Source organism: Macrobrachium rosenbergii, chromosome 8 (assembly GCF_040412425.1).
Source record: "Macrobrachium rosenbergii isolate ZJJX-2024 chromosome 8, ASM4041242v1, whole genome shotgun sequence".
NCBI lineage: Eukaryota > Metazoa > Arthropoda > Malacostraca > Decapoda > Palaemonidae > Macrobrachium > Macrobrachium rosenbergii.
In genome coordinates this window covers 11,091,867-11,112,254 of record NC_089748.1, presented here as the reverse complement: position 1 = coordinate 11,112,254, position 20,388 = coordinate 11,091,867, and the positions used below count along the sequence as shown (strand labels likewise).

The 20,388-nt window shown below is 37.4% G+C and overlaps 1 protein-coding gene across 4 annotated transcripts in view; it reads left to right on the top strand.

Moving 5' to 3' along the window:
- The window catches only part of LOC136840602 (E3 ubiquitin-protein ligase ZNRF3-like), a 714,205-nt gene that overhangs the window by 640,896 nt on the left and 52,921 nt on the right, over positions 1-20,388 (top strand). For all 4 annotated transcript variants that reach the window (XM_067107284.1, XM_067107281.1, XM_067107280.1 and 1 more), the window contains one exon: positions 5,532-5,660. In XM_067107284.1, the coding sequence (XP_066963385.1) occupies positions 5,628-5,660 (33 nt within the window). In that variant the 5' untranslated portion in view covers positions 5,532-5,627. The remainder of the gene's footprint in view (positions 1-5,531; positions 5,661-20,388) is intronic.

Genomic DNA, 20,388 nt, shown 5'->3' with positions numbered 1-20,388 from the left:
GAAGTCTTTATCATCACTCACCCCCCTGTTGTAAAATCAGATTGAACTTTTGGGCAGACAATATTTTTTATCATATTGTTTAGTTATGACTGTTTTGTTACAGTTTTAATTTAGGTTTGATAGCTCTTGTACTTTCTCATGATAGTTTTGTACGTTACCTTGGCGTTATGGGCTTATATCATAAAACTTGGCGTTATTTCACATTATAACAATTTCATGTTGCAGTCTTAGCTCCTATGTTTAAATTTTTCAGTGATGTTATCATAGATGTTATTTGTGGTGTTAGTGTAGCTGCTGTTGATATGAAGACATTTATGTAGAACAAACCGGAAAGGTCATTAAATTACGTGGCAAACTGTCACAAAAACCTTACTATTATAAAGACATACTGGATTTTTGTTGACGTATTCTTAAACTGTTCTCGCCAGGGGTGAATCCGAAGCCTTTTTCATATTCATTCACACGCCCCTTCCTTCTGATTCTCACACCGGCAAAAATGAAGATTGCCTAAGTTTTCTCTAAGGCTGCTTTGGAATAAGTTTGCGAAAAGACTCGAGTATACGTCACACCTTATCAGTGTGGTATTCAACGTTACTCTGTATACCAGGTATAACAGAAGCATGGGAGGATTTTGACCGAAAAAGAAAGACATAATAGGAAGAATGACAGGGGAACAGTAAGGTGTAGGTCGACTGCTTATTTACGAAAAATTCATTTAACAAGTTTGAAAGTAAAAGGAAAAAGATGATTGTGCCATACACGGACCTGGCCAAAGTTCATGACAAACAGATAGAGAGGAGTTGTGGAAGATGTTTAGGATGTATGGCACAGAAGTTAATTTACTAAGAGCAATTGAAAGTTTCTGTGATGGAAGTGAAGCATGTTTTAGAATATATAGACAAAAGAGAGATTGGTTTAATTTAGAAGTCGGTCTGAAACAAATACGTCGGAGTGTTTTGTCTGTATACTTTTTAATATCTTAATGGATAGTTGAACCAATTTTCCTTTATGGAAATGAAGTGCATATGATGACTACAAAAGAAAGAGAAAAGGCTGAAGCTGATAAGACGAACTGCTTGTAGCATATAGCGAACTGAAAGGGGAGGTTTTTTAAGTTACGGATAAAAACTGTTATTGTAAAGGCTGTTTTAGGTGGAAGGATTGCTCACTGGTTTTTAAGATGGTTTATTCTTGTGTAATTCGGAATTGTTTCCTGAAACAAGGAGAGGAAGAACTGGTAAAAGCTGGATCGATTGTTGAGTGAAAGAGGTATTGAAAAGGAACGGCCTTAACATCCAGGAAGTAAGAGAAAGCATGGAAGATAGAAGCGAATGGCACATGTGTGCTAGGGCTTCAGTGCACTGCTGGTGAGCCATCTGTTAAGTGTGCGAATTTTTAGTGTTGTAGCACTTTCGGGCACAAGACCTTCATCTACGATTTAGCAATTAAAGTATGAATGTGGCAGTTAGCATTGGATAGATGGTTTTTATAGAGATTCCCCCCAACACACACACATACACACACACACACACACACACACACACATACACACATATATATATATATATATATATATATATATATATAGAGAGAGAGAGAGAGAGAGAGAGAGAGAGAGAGAGAGAGAGAGAGGAGTTTTATTCTGTTTACCAGAACTTTGGATATAGTCTGATTTTACTTTAAACGATGAAATTACTTATATATGGCTTTAAGTGGTTGTGCAGATAGGTGGAGAGATTGCAAAGTTCCCCCCTCCCCACCACCACAAGTTTCCAGGGGCTTTTATCCTTCTCATTCTGCATTTGGATGCGCTCTTTTCAATCGCAGTCGAACTTCTGACGACGTTCAGCATTGTAATTTTAGCAATGGACCGACTTTAAGGTTCCTCGTACTTCCATCGGTATTTCAAGTCCTTTGCATATTCTTAAAACAATATTTGCAATTCCCAAGGGAGCAAGTCTTGTGATATATGCGTCATCGAACTGGAATTAACATTCATGTTGGTATTTTAGGATGAAATCAGATACTGGGGCCTTTTTTTTTTATATAGAATGAAGTTTTCCAGGTGGAGATTCCTTGAATATGTTGTGGCATTTAACTCTTAATATATTTATGGAAGACGGAGTTGCAGACCAGTTTGAATTTTTCTGAAGGCAGCCGAAAAGGGGTAGTAGACATTACCACATTTTCTCTGATGAACATTCCTCGAATGAGGGCCTCCGGTTGGGCGGTTACACTTTCCCTCTACAATTTATTGTTTTCATATTGCAGTTGCCTTTTGATTTAAATTTATATATATATATATATATATATATATATATATATATATATATATATATATATATATATATATATATATGTGTGTGTGTGTGTGTGTGTGTGTGTATGTGTGTATAGTCCTTTTTCTCCAGGAGAAAGAGCGGTAGGGGCCGATACCAGAATGAGTTGCATTCCGGTTTTTTAACAAGAGATTGTGGGAAGAGGTTGGTAGATACACGCCTCAAAACGGATTATAAATACTGCCTTGTATTAGCACCGAATTTGACATTTTTTATCGTAAATATGTAATTAAACGTATGTGTATTTATATCCTGTTTAGCTTAAGTGTGAGCTCTCATGTTAGTGTAGAATTGTCCTAACCAGCAAAATTTTTCCCCATAAATAGGGTGGGTTTGGGAAGATAAAACAGTCAGTGCTAACTTCTCCCTTATTTTGCCGAAATAAAGATGAGTTGTGCAATAAGAAATGACCTCTTTATTCTACACATACTGTCCTATCATTTCAGGAGCCTCGATTCGATGGCTCGGTCGGTAGAGCAGCAGACTCGGACTTCATAAGAAGTCTGTGTCGCGGGTTCAAATCCGCAGCCGGCCGGTCAGTGGGCGGACACTTTGCTATCCGTGTAAACACCCCGGGATTATGTATGTAATCAACGGATAGGTTTGCTGAAAGCAAATGGGTGTTACAGACTAATACACACACAAACAAAGCCACTCCAACATCTTCTAAAAACGTAACAGACGCCTTACACATCTCGAACTGTCGGCCTAAACCGCTCACGTCTCCTCGCTGCTAGGGGAAAGGGAGCTGGGGATTTGGCACGATACATAGACACATGTGCTACCGGGGTCTAAGCGATGTCAGGCAGGGCAGCCGATCGAGGCTACGGCCTACCCCAACGCCAAATCAAAGTCCTTCAAAAGAAGGCATCGTGCTTACCCCATATGAAAAATGGGAAAAAAGCACGTTAAAAGAAGAAGATGATGACTGTCCTATCATTTCCTATCTCGCAAGTCCCTTTCCTGTTAACTCTTGTATCCAGATCAGCCGGGCTTTTCTCAGATCTCCTTCTCCTTCAACCGAGGATTTTCGTGACCCTCTTTTTTTTTCAGGTCACTCGCCAGACCCGCCCCTTTTTCTTCCCACTTTCACATTCTCTCGTCCCGATCATCCCTTCACCTTGACCTCGGCATAAAATAGCAAATTTTATAGCGTTTGCAAATCACGGCAAACAGGTCCACGTGAAATAGGATACAGAGAGAGAGAGAGAGAGAGAGAGAGAGAGAGAGAGAGAGAGAGAGAGAGAGTACATGTTGAGGGGGAGGGGGGGAATAACTCCAGCGCAGGGCCTAAAAGATCTCTTGGGTTCTATATGGTCTTACCTGAAAGTGGGCGGGGCATAACAAATGGGTGATGTTGGAATGAGCAGGGATGAGGGGTTGCATAATGGGCCTTGGATAATGGACAGGAAGGGATGTGTGATGTGGATTGGTGGATTCCATGAGGGAAACGCAGAGGGGTTAGTGGTGGATTCATTAATGGCGGGTGGGGGAGGGTTGATGGAAGGGGTAGGGCCAATTCCTAGATGTGGAACCTTGATGACTCTAACAGCCATCCCATACTCCTCTCCGACACTCGCCCACTTTTCCCCCATTTCTCTCTCTCTCTCTCTCTCTCTCTCTCTCTCTCTCTCTCTCTCTCTCTCTCTCTCGTTTCCTTGTAATTCCAATTCGCCATGTAGCAACTTTCACCTGTTCATCCTCTCTCTCTCTCTCTCTCTCTCTCTCTCTCTCTCTCTCTCTCTCTCTCTCTCTCTGTAATTTTAGTTGCACTCTAACACGTAATCATTTCTCCTAATTTTACTTTTGTTTTATTCACTTTTTAATCACTCCACCACTCAACCGCCTCTTCTCTCTCTCTGTTCTCTATATATGAATTCTTTCTCAGATTCTGCTAACATTGCGTGGAATCCATGTTCCGTTTTGTTTAAAAGATTAGTGTCATCTTGAAAAGTATTGCATCGTTTGTATGCGGTCAGCGTTGGATATTAGCCTGAAATTGTATTGAACCCAGTGGACTGCTAGTCCTGGTAAGAGTTCCTCGAGTTCAAGTTATAGGACATTTGGGTATAGCTTCTACGTTTTGGTACTGTTGGATAAAAAGAAAAAGACTTATGTACGGAGTGTTATTTTTTTTTGTCGATTTTTTAAAACGAACCCTCTCAGTGCTTATAATTCACTGTTTGTTCTTTAATGTAATGAGTCTCCCGCAACTATTATAGAACCGACTTTGCTGAATTTAACTGGTTATATATATATATATATATATATATATATATATATATATATATATATATATATATATATATATATATATATATATATATGTGTGTGTGTGTGTGTGTGTGTGTGTGTGTGTGTGTAAGATGTGCTTCTATTATTTTATAATTGTGGTTTGGAGATGAAGGCATGAAAATTAGTGGGCTAAACTATTCCATGCACAGGTCAGTGGAAAGGACAGACTGATATTTTTGCCAAGGTTATCCATGATGAAAGCAATAAACGGACGCGGTAAGTCAGCACTTTGGAAGACGTTTGATGAAAAGAACTGATAGGAACGCCCAGAATTCACCAGCATGGTCAGTTCAGAATTTAAATTTATCGGACAATGTTATTCCATTTTTCAGAGTATGTCTCGCGGGATATCTCGGTTGCCTTGTAAGTCGTAAGCATTTTTGTCAGTTGATGTTACGTGGAGATTTTTATGGATTGCGGTCTTCCGTGCCTGTAAGTCACACCCTAATTGTCTTATGCCCTTCCTCATTTTAAACTTCATCCTTTTAGTTAACTGAAAATATTATATGAAAATTAGTTTGTCTTATTTAAGTGTGTTTTCATGTACTGTAAATATTGTCATGGAGAAAGCATTCATTTGCATAAAATATCTATGACTGAATACGCTATAACTGTGAATCTGTGTATGAACACATTGTGTGTATTTCATTTTAGGCAGTTTATAGAAATTTAAAGTAATGGGTAAAATATACTCGTACATGTGTATATGTCTTGTATGCGTGTGCGTATGTGTTGTGTATATAACATTTGTATGTATAATACTATGTACTGTTTTTATAAATTAATCAGCTGGGATTGATTTCAAAGTGACAGATTATGTAATTATAACATTATGTCAGTGAAGTTTCTTCCAAATCCTCATCTAAAGTGTTTGCCGTTTTCTCTGTGTCTTTCCAGTTGCATCCAGGTGCCCTCTGTGATAGTTTGCGGGCGGACGGTAACGATTACGAATTCGGCTGGGTAGGGTTTCTCAAGCCTGACCCTGTTCCCAGCATGCCCAAAAAATGCAGATCTGTATACCAAATGGTAAGTCTTGTTATTAGCCATTGTTTTATATGCAATTCATTTATAAGGGTTTATTCGATAATAATAATAATAATAATAATAATAATAATAATAATAATAATAATAATAATAATTTATTATTGTTTATTATTATTATTATTATTATTATTATTATTATTATTATTATTCATGGACTTAGTTCTCAATTAGCTTCTTTTAACGAAGCCTACATCTTAAGATAACGACAAACCGGACCAGAGATTAAAGGGTTTAATTGGTCGAGAATAGTTCAACAAACTTCAAAGACATTTTATTGTGACTGAAGAGTTTGAATGCCGTTTGTGTTTGTGGACTCTCTTTTTAGCCCTTAATTTTTATCATGCTTCATTTTATCGGAAATTATTTAAATGGGCGTGCGTTTGTGCGTGGTTTGTGTTACTATTAATATTATTTTATTCATTTATTCTGCTCGTGGTTTTATCATACTACCCTTCATAAGGTTTGACCTTCAGAATCGAGTATTTTTGCCAGATTTTTTCATTACTGACGTATGTTACTTGCAACGTATTTTTAACCATTGTTTATTCATTCTTATTTTCCCGCTTATTCTATTCACCTCTCACTTCCCCTCTTCCTCCCCCCCCCCCGCCTTCATTGCCTTCATTGTCCACAAAAATCTTCCTCTTCCTCCTCCTCCTTTTGTTTCCTCTTTCTGACTTTCTTCCCGAATTTTTATTTGTCTCCTCCTCCTTCTGAGTTTCCCTTTGTCTTCTTTTCCTCACCTTCAAAGTTTCCTCATGTCTCCTCCACTCCTTTCCCCTTCCAAGTTATCATTTGCCGTTCCCTCATCCTTAGCTTCCCTCCCTCTTCCTCCCAAGTTCCTGTTTGTCTCTTGCCTTTCCTCATCTTCTGCCTCCTTCCTCTTCGCCTCCCTTTGTCTCCTCCTCCTCCACCTCCTTCTCCTTTAAAGATTGGTCTTTATCTCCTCTTGCTCTTCCCGTCCGCGTCCGTTGCTTGGATTCAGAGGAAATCTTCTGACGCATCAAAGGCGAATCCGTCTGTGTCCCGATGGACTCCCCGTTTCTAATTCCGGATTTATTGCTTTCCGCCTTAATTTATTACATCCCATCGCTTATCGCGCGGCTTGCTTTTATCCCTCCCGGCGATATCGGTCGGTGCTCTGCCGAAGGAGAAGGAGAAATGCGTTCTGCCTCTCGCGCTCAGCAAGGACCCTAACGTTATTCTGTCGTGTTATTTTGTGGACGCTTTTTGATCCACATTTTCTTCTCTTTTATGCCGTTTAGTATATTTGTTTTCTTTATTCGTTGTTGCTGTTCGCAGGGTTGGTTGCCTTCGTTTCATTCTTTGTTTTTTGTTTTAGCTTAGCATACAGGTTTATCATTCGCTCGTGTACTTTTTTTTTATTTCTGTTCCCAGCGTAGTTTTCCTTTTTTCCGTATTTGTTTTTGTACTTGTTTTCGTGAAGCTTTTAGCAATTGTTATCTATTTTCAAGTTTTGTTGTTCGTGTTAATGGAAACGCAAGACTTTGTGTAAATCAGCTTGTTTTGAAGAACATCATCATTACGTTCGTTTTATCATTCTTATTTGTAGGTTTTATTATTTTTATGCAAAACATGTAAGTACTTGATATATTTATTGTGAAGATTCACAATGGAACTTACATGCTCCAAATATAATTCAGAAGTGCATGTAATTATTCTTTTTTGGAAAAGAGAGAGAGAGAGAGAGAGAGAGAGAGAGAGAGAGAGAGAGAGAGAGAGAGAGAGAGAGAGAGAGAGTGTGCAGAAAATGAACGTAATGTGGTACCTTCATTATCAGAAATGTCGACTTTTACCCAATGTATCTTGATTTTGCATACTCCGATGGAATTTAAAGCTCACGTTGATTTCATATATATATATATATATATATATATATATATATATATATATATATATATATATATATATATATATATATTATATATATATATATATATACAATTATTATATATATGTATATATATGTATATATATATATAAACTTCACTCAAGAAATGCGTCTCCCATGATTCAAGTCCTGAGGTTCCCCTTCCACAGCATTAGAATTTGAAGGCCTGAGACTGATCGGATAATGAGAGAGCATAAAAGCCGAGGCTTTACTCACGCAGCGAAGGCTGAATTGAGGCTCTGTGGCGTATGCACCACACAAAGGGGTCTGAAGCTCTACTCTTCTATTTTTATAGGTTAGGAGGAGAGACAGCATTTACTACTTCACGCTGCATGCGTCAGAAACCGTCGTCTTCTGACCTCAGGCAGTGGTTGTGTTGCCCTGCCGTATCCTGGACATCCTTAAGTGTGAGGTCGCCTTTTACAGTGTTCAGGCTTTCATTGTCATATCAGGTTCATAACTGGTATAGAGTGGAGTACATCCACTGCTTGTAGTTATTTTAGGTCAGTTTTGGGAATTTCAGATATTTGCGCCTTCACCATATTTTTAGTATTCACATGGCAAGTGGGAACGTTGGATGCGACAACGGAGGTAAAATTTAAAATTACATTCGTTAAATTTTAATGTTTTACAGTCATTTAGTAAAATAGGCACTTCGTACTTATTTTTTTTAAGCCAGTTTACTAAACTCGTGGTTTTATCCAAATACATGGATAGCCGAAATTATCTGTATATCAGTCTAGCTATATGTCTTGAATGGCCGAAAGTGCCCCAGTATTTGCCTTACAGCCAGAATTTCATAATCAGTGAGCCCAATCGTTTTTCTCTACCCTCTGTTTTATCAACAATTAAGCTCTCTCTCTCTCTCTCTCTCTCTCTCTCTCTCTCTCTCTCTCTCTCTCTCTCTCTCTCAATGATTTCGTCATGATTATATACAGCGATATTTATATATACATATATATATATATATAATGTATATATATATATATATATATATATATATATATATATATATATGTATGTATATATGTATATATATATATATATATATATATATATATATATATATATAATGTATTGTGTGTATATGCTTATTATCCTGGTTTTGCATGCAAGAAATAATCAAAAGAAAGAATGAGATAAGGACCGCCTAACCTTGGAAATGAGTCCTTGTTATGTCGCCTGACTTTGGCAGGAGAAATTCGGGTATTTGCCAGTCAAATTCACCTTTATTACTCCGCCATGACGAAAGAGAAAACGAAGACATGCGAGCGTTATTAATTAGGCATGAATTTTTTTTTTTTATCTCTTTGTGCCATGCGACCATGGAAGACAACAGAGGAACTAAAGAATACAAATCACTGAAGGATTGGGAAATGATATAACATCAAAAAGTAAAAATGAAGGACAAAACATTTCACACTTATTCTGCGTGGATTAGTTAAGTGGTACCATTGATAAATGAACAAAATTGAACAATTTAGCAACCATTAAGAGAGAAGGAAGCCTATATGCAAAGATTAACAGTTGTAGAATACTCGTACTCCTGTGAGAAACAAAAGAGGGAACTGAAGAAACAAATATATGATTTTGCGAGAGAGTTCTATCGTATTTCCTCTCAGCCGGGCAAGAAAACGAATTCAGTTTGATAAACGGTAATGAGAAAGCGAAGTATGACGTGTTAATCAGTTATGTAACAAGCAGATGCGTTAATAAGTGATTCAACTCACTTTCATTCCTTTTGTGTGAGATGGGACGGAATAGAATGAAATTAACGGCTGAATTAATATCCATATATTTGGATTGGCCGTGTTGGGTCTGGGGGAGGCGGGCGAGCGAAAGGGAGTGTGGTACCCAGAGTGGCGTTCATTAGTGAACTAAATCTGGCATTTGAATTTCCATAAACTATTATGAATATTAATTGCGTATTCAGCCTCTTAATTGAATTTGCGCTGTCGCATATCAGACCTTTTAATGAAATGGGAGTAATTAAGCAAATGTTGTTTTACTGAATGATCGCGTTTAGAAACGGGTCCCAGCGGAGGGGTTATCGTGCATTTCGTGGGATTGCGCAGAGGTCAGGTATTGCGCAGAATCACAGAAGCATTTTGCGTTTGCGCAAGTGTGCTTGTGCTCGTGCGACAAATTGGCAGCAATTCCGTTTGCATATAGAGGAAAATATCGTTGTTAACCAGTTACTGCATAAAGGTAGCCTACTTCTTTGTTTTAATAATTGATTTTAAATTGGCCAAAATGAGCACAAGCCGGTCAGTACAAGCTATTTCGACACCGTCTGCCGAATGCGAAAACGAAATCTGCTAATGAGCAGTTCTTATTGTTGATAGTTGACTCGCTAATGTAATGTGTCATTACTCCCCCTTTTGTCATTAACAATCAAGAGTTTTAACATATTTCTCTCTCTCTCTCTCTCTCTCTCTCTCTCTCTCTTGCAAATTATAATTTTTCTACATTGTTCAATTACTGATTAATGAAATATAGCATTGTCTAGCATGTTATGTACCACTGTTTAAATTATTTTGATTATATACATGTACACACAAAGGAATATACTTAGAAAATTAAATTATGACAGTCACGCTTCTTGTTGTAACTGAGAAAATGAAAAATTATTTAAATGTGTGCCGTTATTTCTGTAATTTTGTAGATATCTATAATGTTAAGAAAATCCTTTAACTTACATGAAATGTATATTCTCATTTGCCTAAGGAGTGATATTTTTGTAAAGTTTCTCATTGTTTCCAAATCTCCGCTCTCTTAATTACAATATAAAAAAACAACAGCTACTACTTTGTGTGGAACTAATTTTTTCCGTGGAAATAAAAGAAAATTTTTCTCGTTTCTTCTTCTTCTTCTTCTTCTTCTTCTTCTTCTTCTTCTTCTTCTTCTTATTATTATTATTATTATTATTATTATTATTATTATTATTATTATTATTATTATTATTATTATTATTATTGGTGAAGAAATCCATATTTCTAAAATATGTATTTGCATCTAAACCACTGTGGATTTCGTCACCATTTTAGTGACTCGTGCTATTATTTCATTTTTATGGATTATTGTTATTATTATTATAATTATTGTTGTTGTTGTTGTAGGGACCAGTAGCCATGTACGTGAGTCTCAATGACGGGCATAGTCCACTATTTGGCACGAATTCATCATGTCGATTGTCTCTCACGCATGTTGACGTAGGAAATGACACATGCCCGCTCAGTGTCATCATGCGTCCCCGTTTTCTTCATTTTTGGGACGTTGCGAGTCGCCTCCGTAACTGGCCCGCCAACATAACGAAATTCCTGGTGCCTGGCTGAGATAAATTTAGGGCCTTTTGTTCTTTTCGCGGTTGTCTGCTGCTATGTTAATGAGTGGCTCGCTTTTGTGGTTTTTGTGGTCCTTTAATTTTATCGAGGGTGGCTAAACAAGATATTTTGGAAATTGAGCAGGTGAGAGATATTGATTGAACTCGTACCTTCAGTTGTTTGGATATCATTTGTCATCACTTCGTAACTATAGTGTAATGGTAGTTTAAAGAAGTCGTGAACATCGTTGCTCAGAATGGTCTACTTCCATTTGATTACCCTATGATTTCTTCTAAGCAAGATCAAGTTTTTCCCTTTTTTAACTTTTTCGAAAGTTGAGTGTGTCATGTTTCTTTAGTTGTTCAGCATAGAATTGGTTTTTCTGTGAACAAAATTATGTTTGCTCTAATTTTAACACAAAAACTTAGATGTCATTGAGAGATACCCGTATTAATATTAAAATATAGATAAAATTCTTTCGTGACATACGAACAGCTGAATAAGAAATGGATTATATATTACTTAGGGAACAAAGAGAATATAACGACCATATAGTTGGATCATCACAGCACCACAAATTTAATTTAAAAAATCTTGTACTGCACACATGCATCAACACTCGCGCACGCGCGCGTACACACACACACACACACACACACACACACACACACACACACACACACATATATATATATATATATATATATATATATATATATATATATATACATATGTATATATATGTGTGTATGTATATCTATCTTATTTATATACAAATATACGTGTATATATATATATATCTATATGTATGTATGTATGTATGTATGTATGTATGTGTGTGCGTTTGGGATGAGGCACCCTTTGCTTCAACCCACCGCACTATGCTGAGGTTAAAGGGCACAAAGGATTTTTCAGAATAAATTGAATATTGTCACATGCTCTTGTACATTGTGTTACGTCATTTAAAAAATACTTTTTGGATCAGTTCTTTTGTTTCCTGAGGAATATCTGACTATGCTATATCAGTGCTTAGTTATTATTATTATTATTATTATTATTATTATTATTGATGTTGTGGGGCGTGTCATGGCTCAATATCATTAATGTCATGTGGCCTTTGTTGTTCGTATGAAAAAACCTTTGTTATCGCCTCTCTCTCACTTCATTTTTATGAATTTCGGTTTGATATGTCGCAGATTCATGGAATTAAAAAACGTCCTTTCCCAGAAACCGAATGAAACGATCGCACAGCACAATAATATCTTTCAGCATGTGCTTGCGTAAACCTTACTTGGTTCATAGCCAAGCCGTGTTCGGTTGCCTCTTATTTATTGCCAGTAATTCAGATGAGTTGGTCATCCAGTGAATACATTTGTTTGCCTTAGCCAGCAATATTAACTAATATTGTAAGTTCGATATTACTTTTCTTGATTATGGTTTGGAATCATTTGCACTTGGTAAATATCTTTGGAGCAATTTCTGTTCGTGTAAGTCGTCTGTGAAGTTGTTATCATTTTCTGGGTATTATTCAGCTTTATTATTCATATTTTTCATCTTTACTATTCATGTTTTTCAAGGCCTATTATGTATTTGTGCGGTAACCCTTTTTTTACGGTCGCTTTCCTTCAAATGCAGTTCATTCATAATCTTCCTCATAGTAAGAATTAATCACCTTCTCAGCAACAGCTACGTGGATAAATCATCCACTGAGCAACCCCTACTTGTGGTATTAAACCTGTCAGTAATACCTTTCTAGAATAAGCGTCCTCTCAAAAGCAGTAAATCAGCCACTTAGCAACACTTTCGGTTAAGCATTCTCTCAAAAGCAGCTAACCATTGTTTTACCTGCAGCTACATGGATTTATGTAATTAATTGTAGTTGCCTTCTTTTCAGTAATAGCTTTCACGTGGTAATGTTCCCTTGGCAAAACTTAACCTTCATTCAGGTAGGATTAACCAGACATAGCAACGGTCAGTAAACTTTTCGTAAATAATCACTCAATTATTCTGTCAGCAGTTACCAAGATTAATCATCGTTGCAACAACAGCAGCTTCTGTTATTAGTCAGTTGAATATCAGGTACTTGGATCAAACTTTCTCCAAGAAAACTAAAAGACTATCAACATTTTTCTGCAACAGGAATTTATGAGAATCCTTTCTTTCTGCTGAAAGAACTATGGTAAACCGTCTTTACAAGAACAGATGTGTAGCCGGTCATATTCTCAGTAATAGTGATTCAGATTGTGTAATCCTTTAGCAGTATAAGTTTGAGGTAATCATCCGTTACTAGCAACTTCTGACATTAATCAGCCGCCACTTTTAAGGCTGATTACCATTGTAGCAACAGTTGTTGGTTCAGCAATAGCAACCTTGATTAGGTACTCTTTTAGCAATCCCTCCGTGCAACTGCAGTATCATGCCTCGGGAGCATTTTGCTATTTTGATTGTATTGTAGCAGAATTTGCGGGTCTAAAACATGTGTTATTTCTCCAGCAGTGAATGGTGAAATCAATCGTTTGATATCCTGAGGGAATATAGAGTGTGACTCACATACGTCAGTCGTTTCTTCCACGCGTTACGGCGGCGCCTGATGTTACGTAACGATCAGCAATTAAAGTTTTCATTTTTTTATCTTCATAACTGGTTGTGAGCAAGATTTGGTTTAATGGTACTTTCGTCTCGATAAGTGTTCGGTACAGCGTTCTGTGAATCCTCCCCCATCCCCACCCCTTCTCTCTCTCTCTCTCTCTCTCTCTCTCTCTCTCTCTCTCTTTCTCTGAAGTCCCCCCCCATGAAAAATGATTTTATTTCCGTTAAGGAAAATGTAATTTGTATAAGTACAGAGATCAAGAATTCATCATGAGTTTGTTTTTGAGATAATCGCTGCTACAGTATAGCTGAAGGTGGTGTGTTACTTTTGATACGTTTTGTACAATTCGCAATACAGTAAGTCAAGGGACTTTTTGATCGTATAGTGATTTTATCCCAGCTTTCCACCACTCTGCCTCAAAGTCAGTCTTTTTCTGAAAAGGGTTTTACAAGACATAAGAAGTGTCCTTTTTTGTCAAACAGTGCCAGATAACGTGCTAGTTCAGTCTTCTTCCCAGCTTGTTCCCATTTTTATATGGGGTCGCCGTTTCGGATGAGCTAGTTCAGTCTCACCCTTCAATTATTTTCATTACACGAATATTAAAACTTATTGTGCCTAAAGAGACTGATTTTCTGACAGTTAGTAAAGAAAAGGTGCCAGAAAACCAGGCTCTTAGTGGTTGACTTAATATCCTTCTAACTGCGCCTATTTGATGGAAGTCATTTGACGATTTCGACTTAGTTAAAAATTCTTTTTTTTTTCTCTCTCTCTCTCTCATTTTTTAATATCTTTCTGATGTGCTATAACAGGAATGCCTCAGTATCTTCCTTCGAACGTCATAGTCGTTATGAATTCGGTTAGAAACGTATTCATTCACATCAGAGGGATGGAAGAGTGAATAAGTTGAAGAGTACTTGGGCTCTAACACGGCCGATGGTTAATTCACAGGTGTTACAGGTGTTGTGTCTACCTGCGTAGACAGAGTTAGAAGGATAGTCAGGAGGTCGGGGGGAGCGGCTGAATGGAAGGGGGAATAAGTTTCTTTTTTTTTTCATTTCGGCTTCCTTTGATCTCCGAAGCAGGTGTATGTTCCGATGACTGACAGACAATAATTGATTCGCCGTTGTTAGGAGCGGGCAGGTGTTTGTGGAACATTTGTTAATATTGAACGCCGAATTGTCTGTTTACACCAACTTCGATTTTTGTCTTTATTTCGGCTTTGTTTGCCTATGTTATTCTGTCCCCTCCTCTTAATATATTGTCTCGCATTTTTCCGTGTTCTCTCTCTCTCTCTCTCTCTCTCTCTCTCTCTCTCTCTCTCTCTCTCTCTCTCTCTCTCTCTCAGCGTTATGAGGAGTGCACGAAGGAATGGTTATTTATCCCCATACACATACATGTATATATCATTACTGAATTATATATAATATATATGAGTAGATATATATATGTATGTATGTATGTATGTATGTATGTGTGTGTATGTAGATAAATAGTTCATAATACACTTATTCATGGTCTGTCAGAAAACATTGTTCCTTTTCTTGTTCTGTGGAATCTACGTGTTAGGTGAAGTTCGAACTGTACAATTCAAAACTCATTTAATCTGATTTTTTTCTCTTAAATATAATTTAATGTGTATTGTGTTAGCTTTTATACGGAGGATTATTTTGCATTCAGAGACGATTTTTCTGTCGTTCCCACTTATAGTTTACGAATACCTATATGATAAACGGCGGAAGGAACATACATACATACATACATACATACATACATACATACACATATATATATCACAAATACCGTTTAATTTCGAGTTCACTATAACTTGGGAATAACGTAATCCAAGGGAGTTATAACTGTCAAGTGACTCTGCGCCAGTCCAGAGGCACTTTGTTATAATTCCTCTCAGGTGTACTGTATGTTGTTCCCAAGGTATAATGAATTTGAAAATAAACGGTATTTTTGGCTTATATATATATATATATATATATATATATATATATATATATATATATATATATATATATATATATATATATATATATATATATATATATATATGTGTGTATATAATGTATGTATATGTGTTAAACGGTGTGCTCGCCAAGTCTGTAAATGCATACAGATGTTATTACAAAGTTTATTTTCTTTTTTTGTGTATTGATATAAAATGATAAATCTTGCTGAATTACACTTTTTATCAGTTTGTATTTCTGTTCCATGATTCAGTTCCATTCCCCACCGGAAGTGGCGCCGCTTTTGATGTGTCGGTAAATGGAGCTAATCTATAAGAAACAAAGAGAAGGTTCGGATGTGATTAAATGGAGAAAATAGTGGGGCTGCGTACACAGGTGTCACAGAGCTTTCAAATGGATTTGTGTTCGATACCTTTCCGTTTTTGTCACTTTCCTCTGTTACCTCAGTCCTGACCTTTATTTATGCTTTACCCTTCTTCACCCTCTCCTTTTCACAAGCGCTAAAGCCTTGCACCTCACCATCTCATTTCCCCTGATCCTTAACCGCTTCCTCATTATTTATTCTAAACTTTTCCCCCACTCCCTCAATTCTCCCTAACCCGTCCCCCACTTACCCCTCCCCAACCCCCATCCAAATCCCCTGACGACTAATATATTTGGCGAGATAACGGTGAGTGTGTTTGATCTATTTTTGAAAGTGGGATTATCCACGTGAATGCCTTCGTCTCTTTCTTTATTTTTTCCCATTAGGGATGTGGCCGGTGGCTGGGCATGTTATTTGCAGGGTGGGGGAGGGGATGTGTTCACAGCATAACTAAAGCAACAAGTCTTTGTTGCTACCTCCAGGTATTCGTTTTCTTCTTGGGCTGTCGCTAGTATTTGATTAAGGTTGTCGCCTTCCCTTCGTGATGCGTCATGTTAGATCGGAATGATTGTAGGCAAGTCCCTGTGCTCTTGATTTCATAATAATGCTATGGATTGAATGGTTACCCTAATTATATGTTGTCATCCTATTCCATACTTAATAGCTCTCTCTCTCTCTCTCTCTCTCTCTCTCTCTCTCTCTCTCTCTCTCTCTCTCTCTCTCTCTCTCTCTCTGAGAAGAGGTGTAATGGAATAGACGCATGTACTCACATAAAGCCGGTACTTTAATAACGTTTTACTTCATCGGTTTCTTCACTATTCTTATATCCTGTAATTGTACTTAAAAGCATTTTCAACAATATATATATTATATATATATATATATATATATATATATATATATATATATATATATATAGTATATTGTTAAAAATGCTTTTAGTACAATTACAGGATATAAGAATAGTGAACAAACCGATGAAGTAAAACGTTATTAAAGTACCGGCTTTATGTGAGTACATGCGTCTATTCCATTACACCTCTTCTCAGAGAGAGAGAGAGAGAGAGAGAGAGAGAGAGAGAGAGAGAGAGAGCTATTAAGTATGGAACAGGATGACAACGTATAATTAGGGTAACCATTCAATCCATATATATTTTGTATTTTAGCAGTTATGGCTCCAGACTTTAGTAAGACAGTCAGTAATCACTCCTGCGGTAATCCTAAGACTGCTGAATCAAATAACAAATAACGCACCCATACACACTCTTATATATATGTATATGTAAGTATGTGTATATATACATATAAATAAGAGTGATGGGGTAGAGAAGGATTATGTAAATATTGGGGACGGTGTCATAGGGTCAGCAGTAAGTTAATGGGTAATTGTAGGAAGGGAAAGTAAAATAGTAGATGGTGGGATAACAAAATGAGAGGTTTAGCAAAAAAAAAAAATTAAAAAGAGAATATTTGAGGTTCATTTATACGACAAAGAGATCAAGTACAGTAGGATGGATCGAATGGTCAAGAAAGTGAGAGAAAAAGGACAGTAACAAAATAGAGGGGGGAAAGATAAGCAAAGCCTTAAGAAGGAAAGTGTGTAGTGCAACTAGAAAGCACAAGTCGAGAGAAAAGCCGATGAATAAATGGATCTTGGTATGAACGTTGCAAGTGGAGAGATTTTGTATGATGTGAATGCAGTTCTGGGTCAGTGGAGAGAATATTTTTGAAGCTTTGTGAATAAGGTGAGTAGATGAAAAGCTTAACTAAACAATGGTATTGGAAAAGTAGCTCTGAGTTTGAGAATGTGTGTGTGAAAGTGACTGACGAGTATGTATGGAGAATGGAATGACACCAACAGTACAGTAGGTGGTATTACAAGTGAAATGCTTTGGTACAGTGGTGAGGTGTTGTTGCAAGGCTGATCAGGTGTGCAAGGTATGTCTGGATGAAGGGAGGGTTCCGAATGAATAGATGAGAGGAATGATTGATTATATGTATAAAGTAAAATGTGATAGAGGAAAAGGAAAATAAAAATTAAGTGGATATGTTTTCTTTTTATTTATAGTTCCCATTTTTAAAGGAAATAGCTTAATGTTTACACACACACACACACACACACACACACACACACATATATATATATATATACTCATTGCTATGTTACAAGAAATACAGCTATTTTTATTTTCACTGGCTTTTACAATCTGTTGTTTTAGGACTAAGTCTAATGCAAGTTTGCAGACTGGATCTTTAATTGAGATGTAGGAAACGCCGTCAATATTGATATGTTTACGATGTCATTCTTTTGTTAAATTTTTTTTTTATATTTTACGTATTTTTTTCATTCGATATCCTGTCGTACTGTGGTATTTTTAATCTTTTTGTATAGAATATACACAGATTTTTTTCCTTCCACGGGGTTATAAAGGCAGGAGTGCCGAAGATCAAATGCATCATGTTTTGTCGGCGGCCAAGATTAAAAAAAAAACAACAGAAATTGTGAAGAGGGAGATGTTGGAGATGGAGGGTGTGTTGGAGGTTGTCTGGTGGAGAGGGGGTGGGGGGTTAGATATCAAAGGTCGGAGCCGCCACAACAGAGAGACCTTTTGATGTCTCCCGACATAATTGGGACCCCCTGGGAGATGGGTGCCATTCTGCCCTCCTCTCCCTCCTGTCTCCCGCACCTCTTGTTTAACACTTGTTCCTGAATTTAGAAAATTGCTGTTTGGGTGATCTACCTCATTTTTTGGTCACCTCTGCATCTGTTCCGTTTAGTTTTTCCCGCCTCTCTCTCAACTCTCTACTCTCTCTCTCTCTCTCTCTCTCTCTTTTTGTGTTTTTCCTTTTCTTTTCCTGCCATTTCCTGTGTTAGGTTTCTTGTTTTTTTCTGCAGAGAGGGAAATGTTGGATTGTGTTTATTTGCTGATAAATCCCCGTGCAGCCCTTTGTCTACTTTTATTTTTTTACCAACCGCGGATTTATTATCCTTTTATTATTTCCGTATGCTCCCCACTTCTCAGTCGTGTCCTTTTACAAAATCTGCCTCGTTATTGGTTTACCTTTAGACGCCTGTGGTCGCAGTAAACTTAGAAGCTGTCTGCATTCTTCTCTGCGCCAGTCTTTTATACTCTTTAAAGGTTACTTCTTATACAAAAGTGGAGTCGGCATAATCTTAACAGCTTGAGACATTAGAAACACTCTAGCGTCATGATTCAACACAGGTTTCTCTCTCTCTCTCTCTCTTCTCTCTCTCTCTCTCTCTCTCTCTCTCTCTCTCTACAGAACGCTGAACGCTGAAGTTAGAATCTCTCTCTCTCTCTCTCTCTCTCTCTCTCTCTCTCTCTCTCTCTCTCTCTCTCTCTCTCCAGACATACACACACACATAAAACACGTGAAATTGAGTCAGCAGTTCAAAGGGAAATTTTGGAAGCGAAGCGTAAGTGTCAAAAGACGCCTTTGAAGTCTCCTCCTGCTCAGTTATGGCGCTTATAAATTAGCTCTCGTCTATTCATATCCCCTTAGACGGCCCCCCCTCCCCTATCCCCCCCCCCATCTCGACCTCTACTTCCACCGCCGCCACCACCCCCACCATCTCCTCTTCCTTCACCACCACCACCTCAATTTCCTCCTCCTCTCCTTACCTCACCACCTCCTCATCCTCTTCGCCCTCCTTTTCCTCCTCCTCCACCTCCTCCTTGGAGTCTGTCTATTATTCTCCTTTCCCATTGATCCTCTTTTTCTTTTATACTGTCAGATGGTGTTTTGCATTTCGGATGTTTTTGTAGTTTTTCTTCTCATGGTTGACTTCCATTCTTGCTTCTTTTTTCGTTTTTCATTCTCTTCCCGCTCATATTTATTTGCGTCATTTATAATGTTTTTTATCAGTAATTTGTGTACAGTTTTGGATTAGATTTTTATCTTTTATTCCTTTTCCATTTATTTTGCAGTTTTTTCTCTCCTTTTCAGAAAAAAATCTTCATATCTTTAAACCATTCTGGTAAATTATATCCTGAAATCGATTATATTTCATGGTTTTCGTCGTCAGGTTTCTGTTGATCTAAAGGTCAACTCTGTGTCTATCCACATCGTTGAAAGAATCGAGGGTCTTTTACTGCTGTACTTTCCGATCCCTTAAAGCATCAGAAAGTCCTCCATTTCAGACCCAGGTATAAGTATTGGAACAGACGGGTTCCTCTGCTGTAAATATAGGAAGGTGCAGAGTCGAAAAAAGTCTTGGTATGTTAAAAAATGATGGAGACTAAAGATAAGATTGATGACATGGTAAGTTGAGCCCAACTGTAAAGGAAATCAGAGGCTATAGGAAGGGAATAAGAACTGGTAGGGAACAGTGTTATTGAAAGTTTTATGTTATTATTAGTAGAAGGAGATAAGGAAGGGTAAGAGAGTAGTTAACATAGGGAAGAATTATTAGCTTGGAGACCATGGCTGGTCGATGAAGAAACCATGAAAAGTTGGTGAAGGAACCATGGATGGCAGGTGAAGAATTCCTTGATAGCTGGGTAGGAAACCATGCATAGTAAG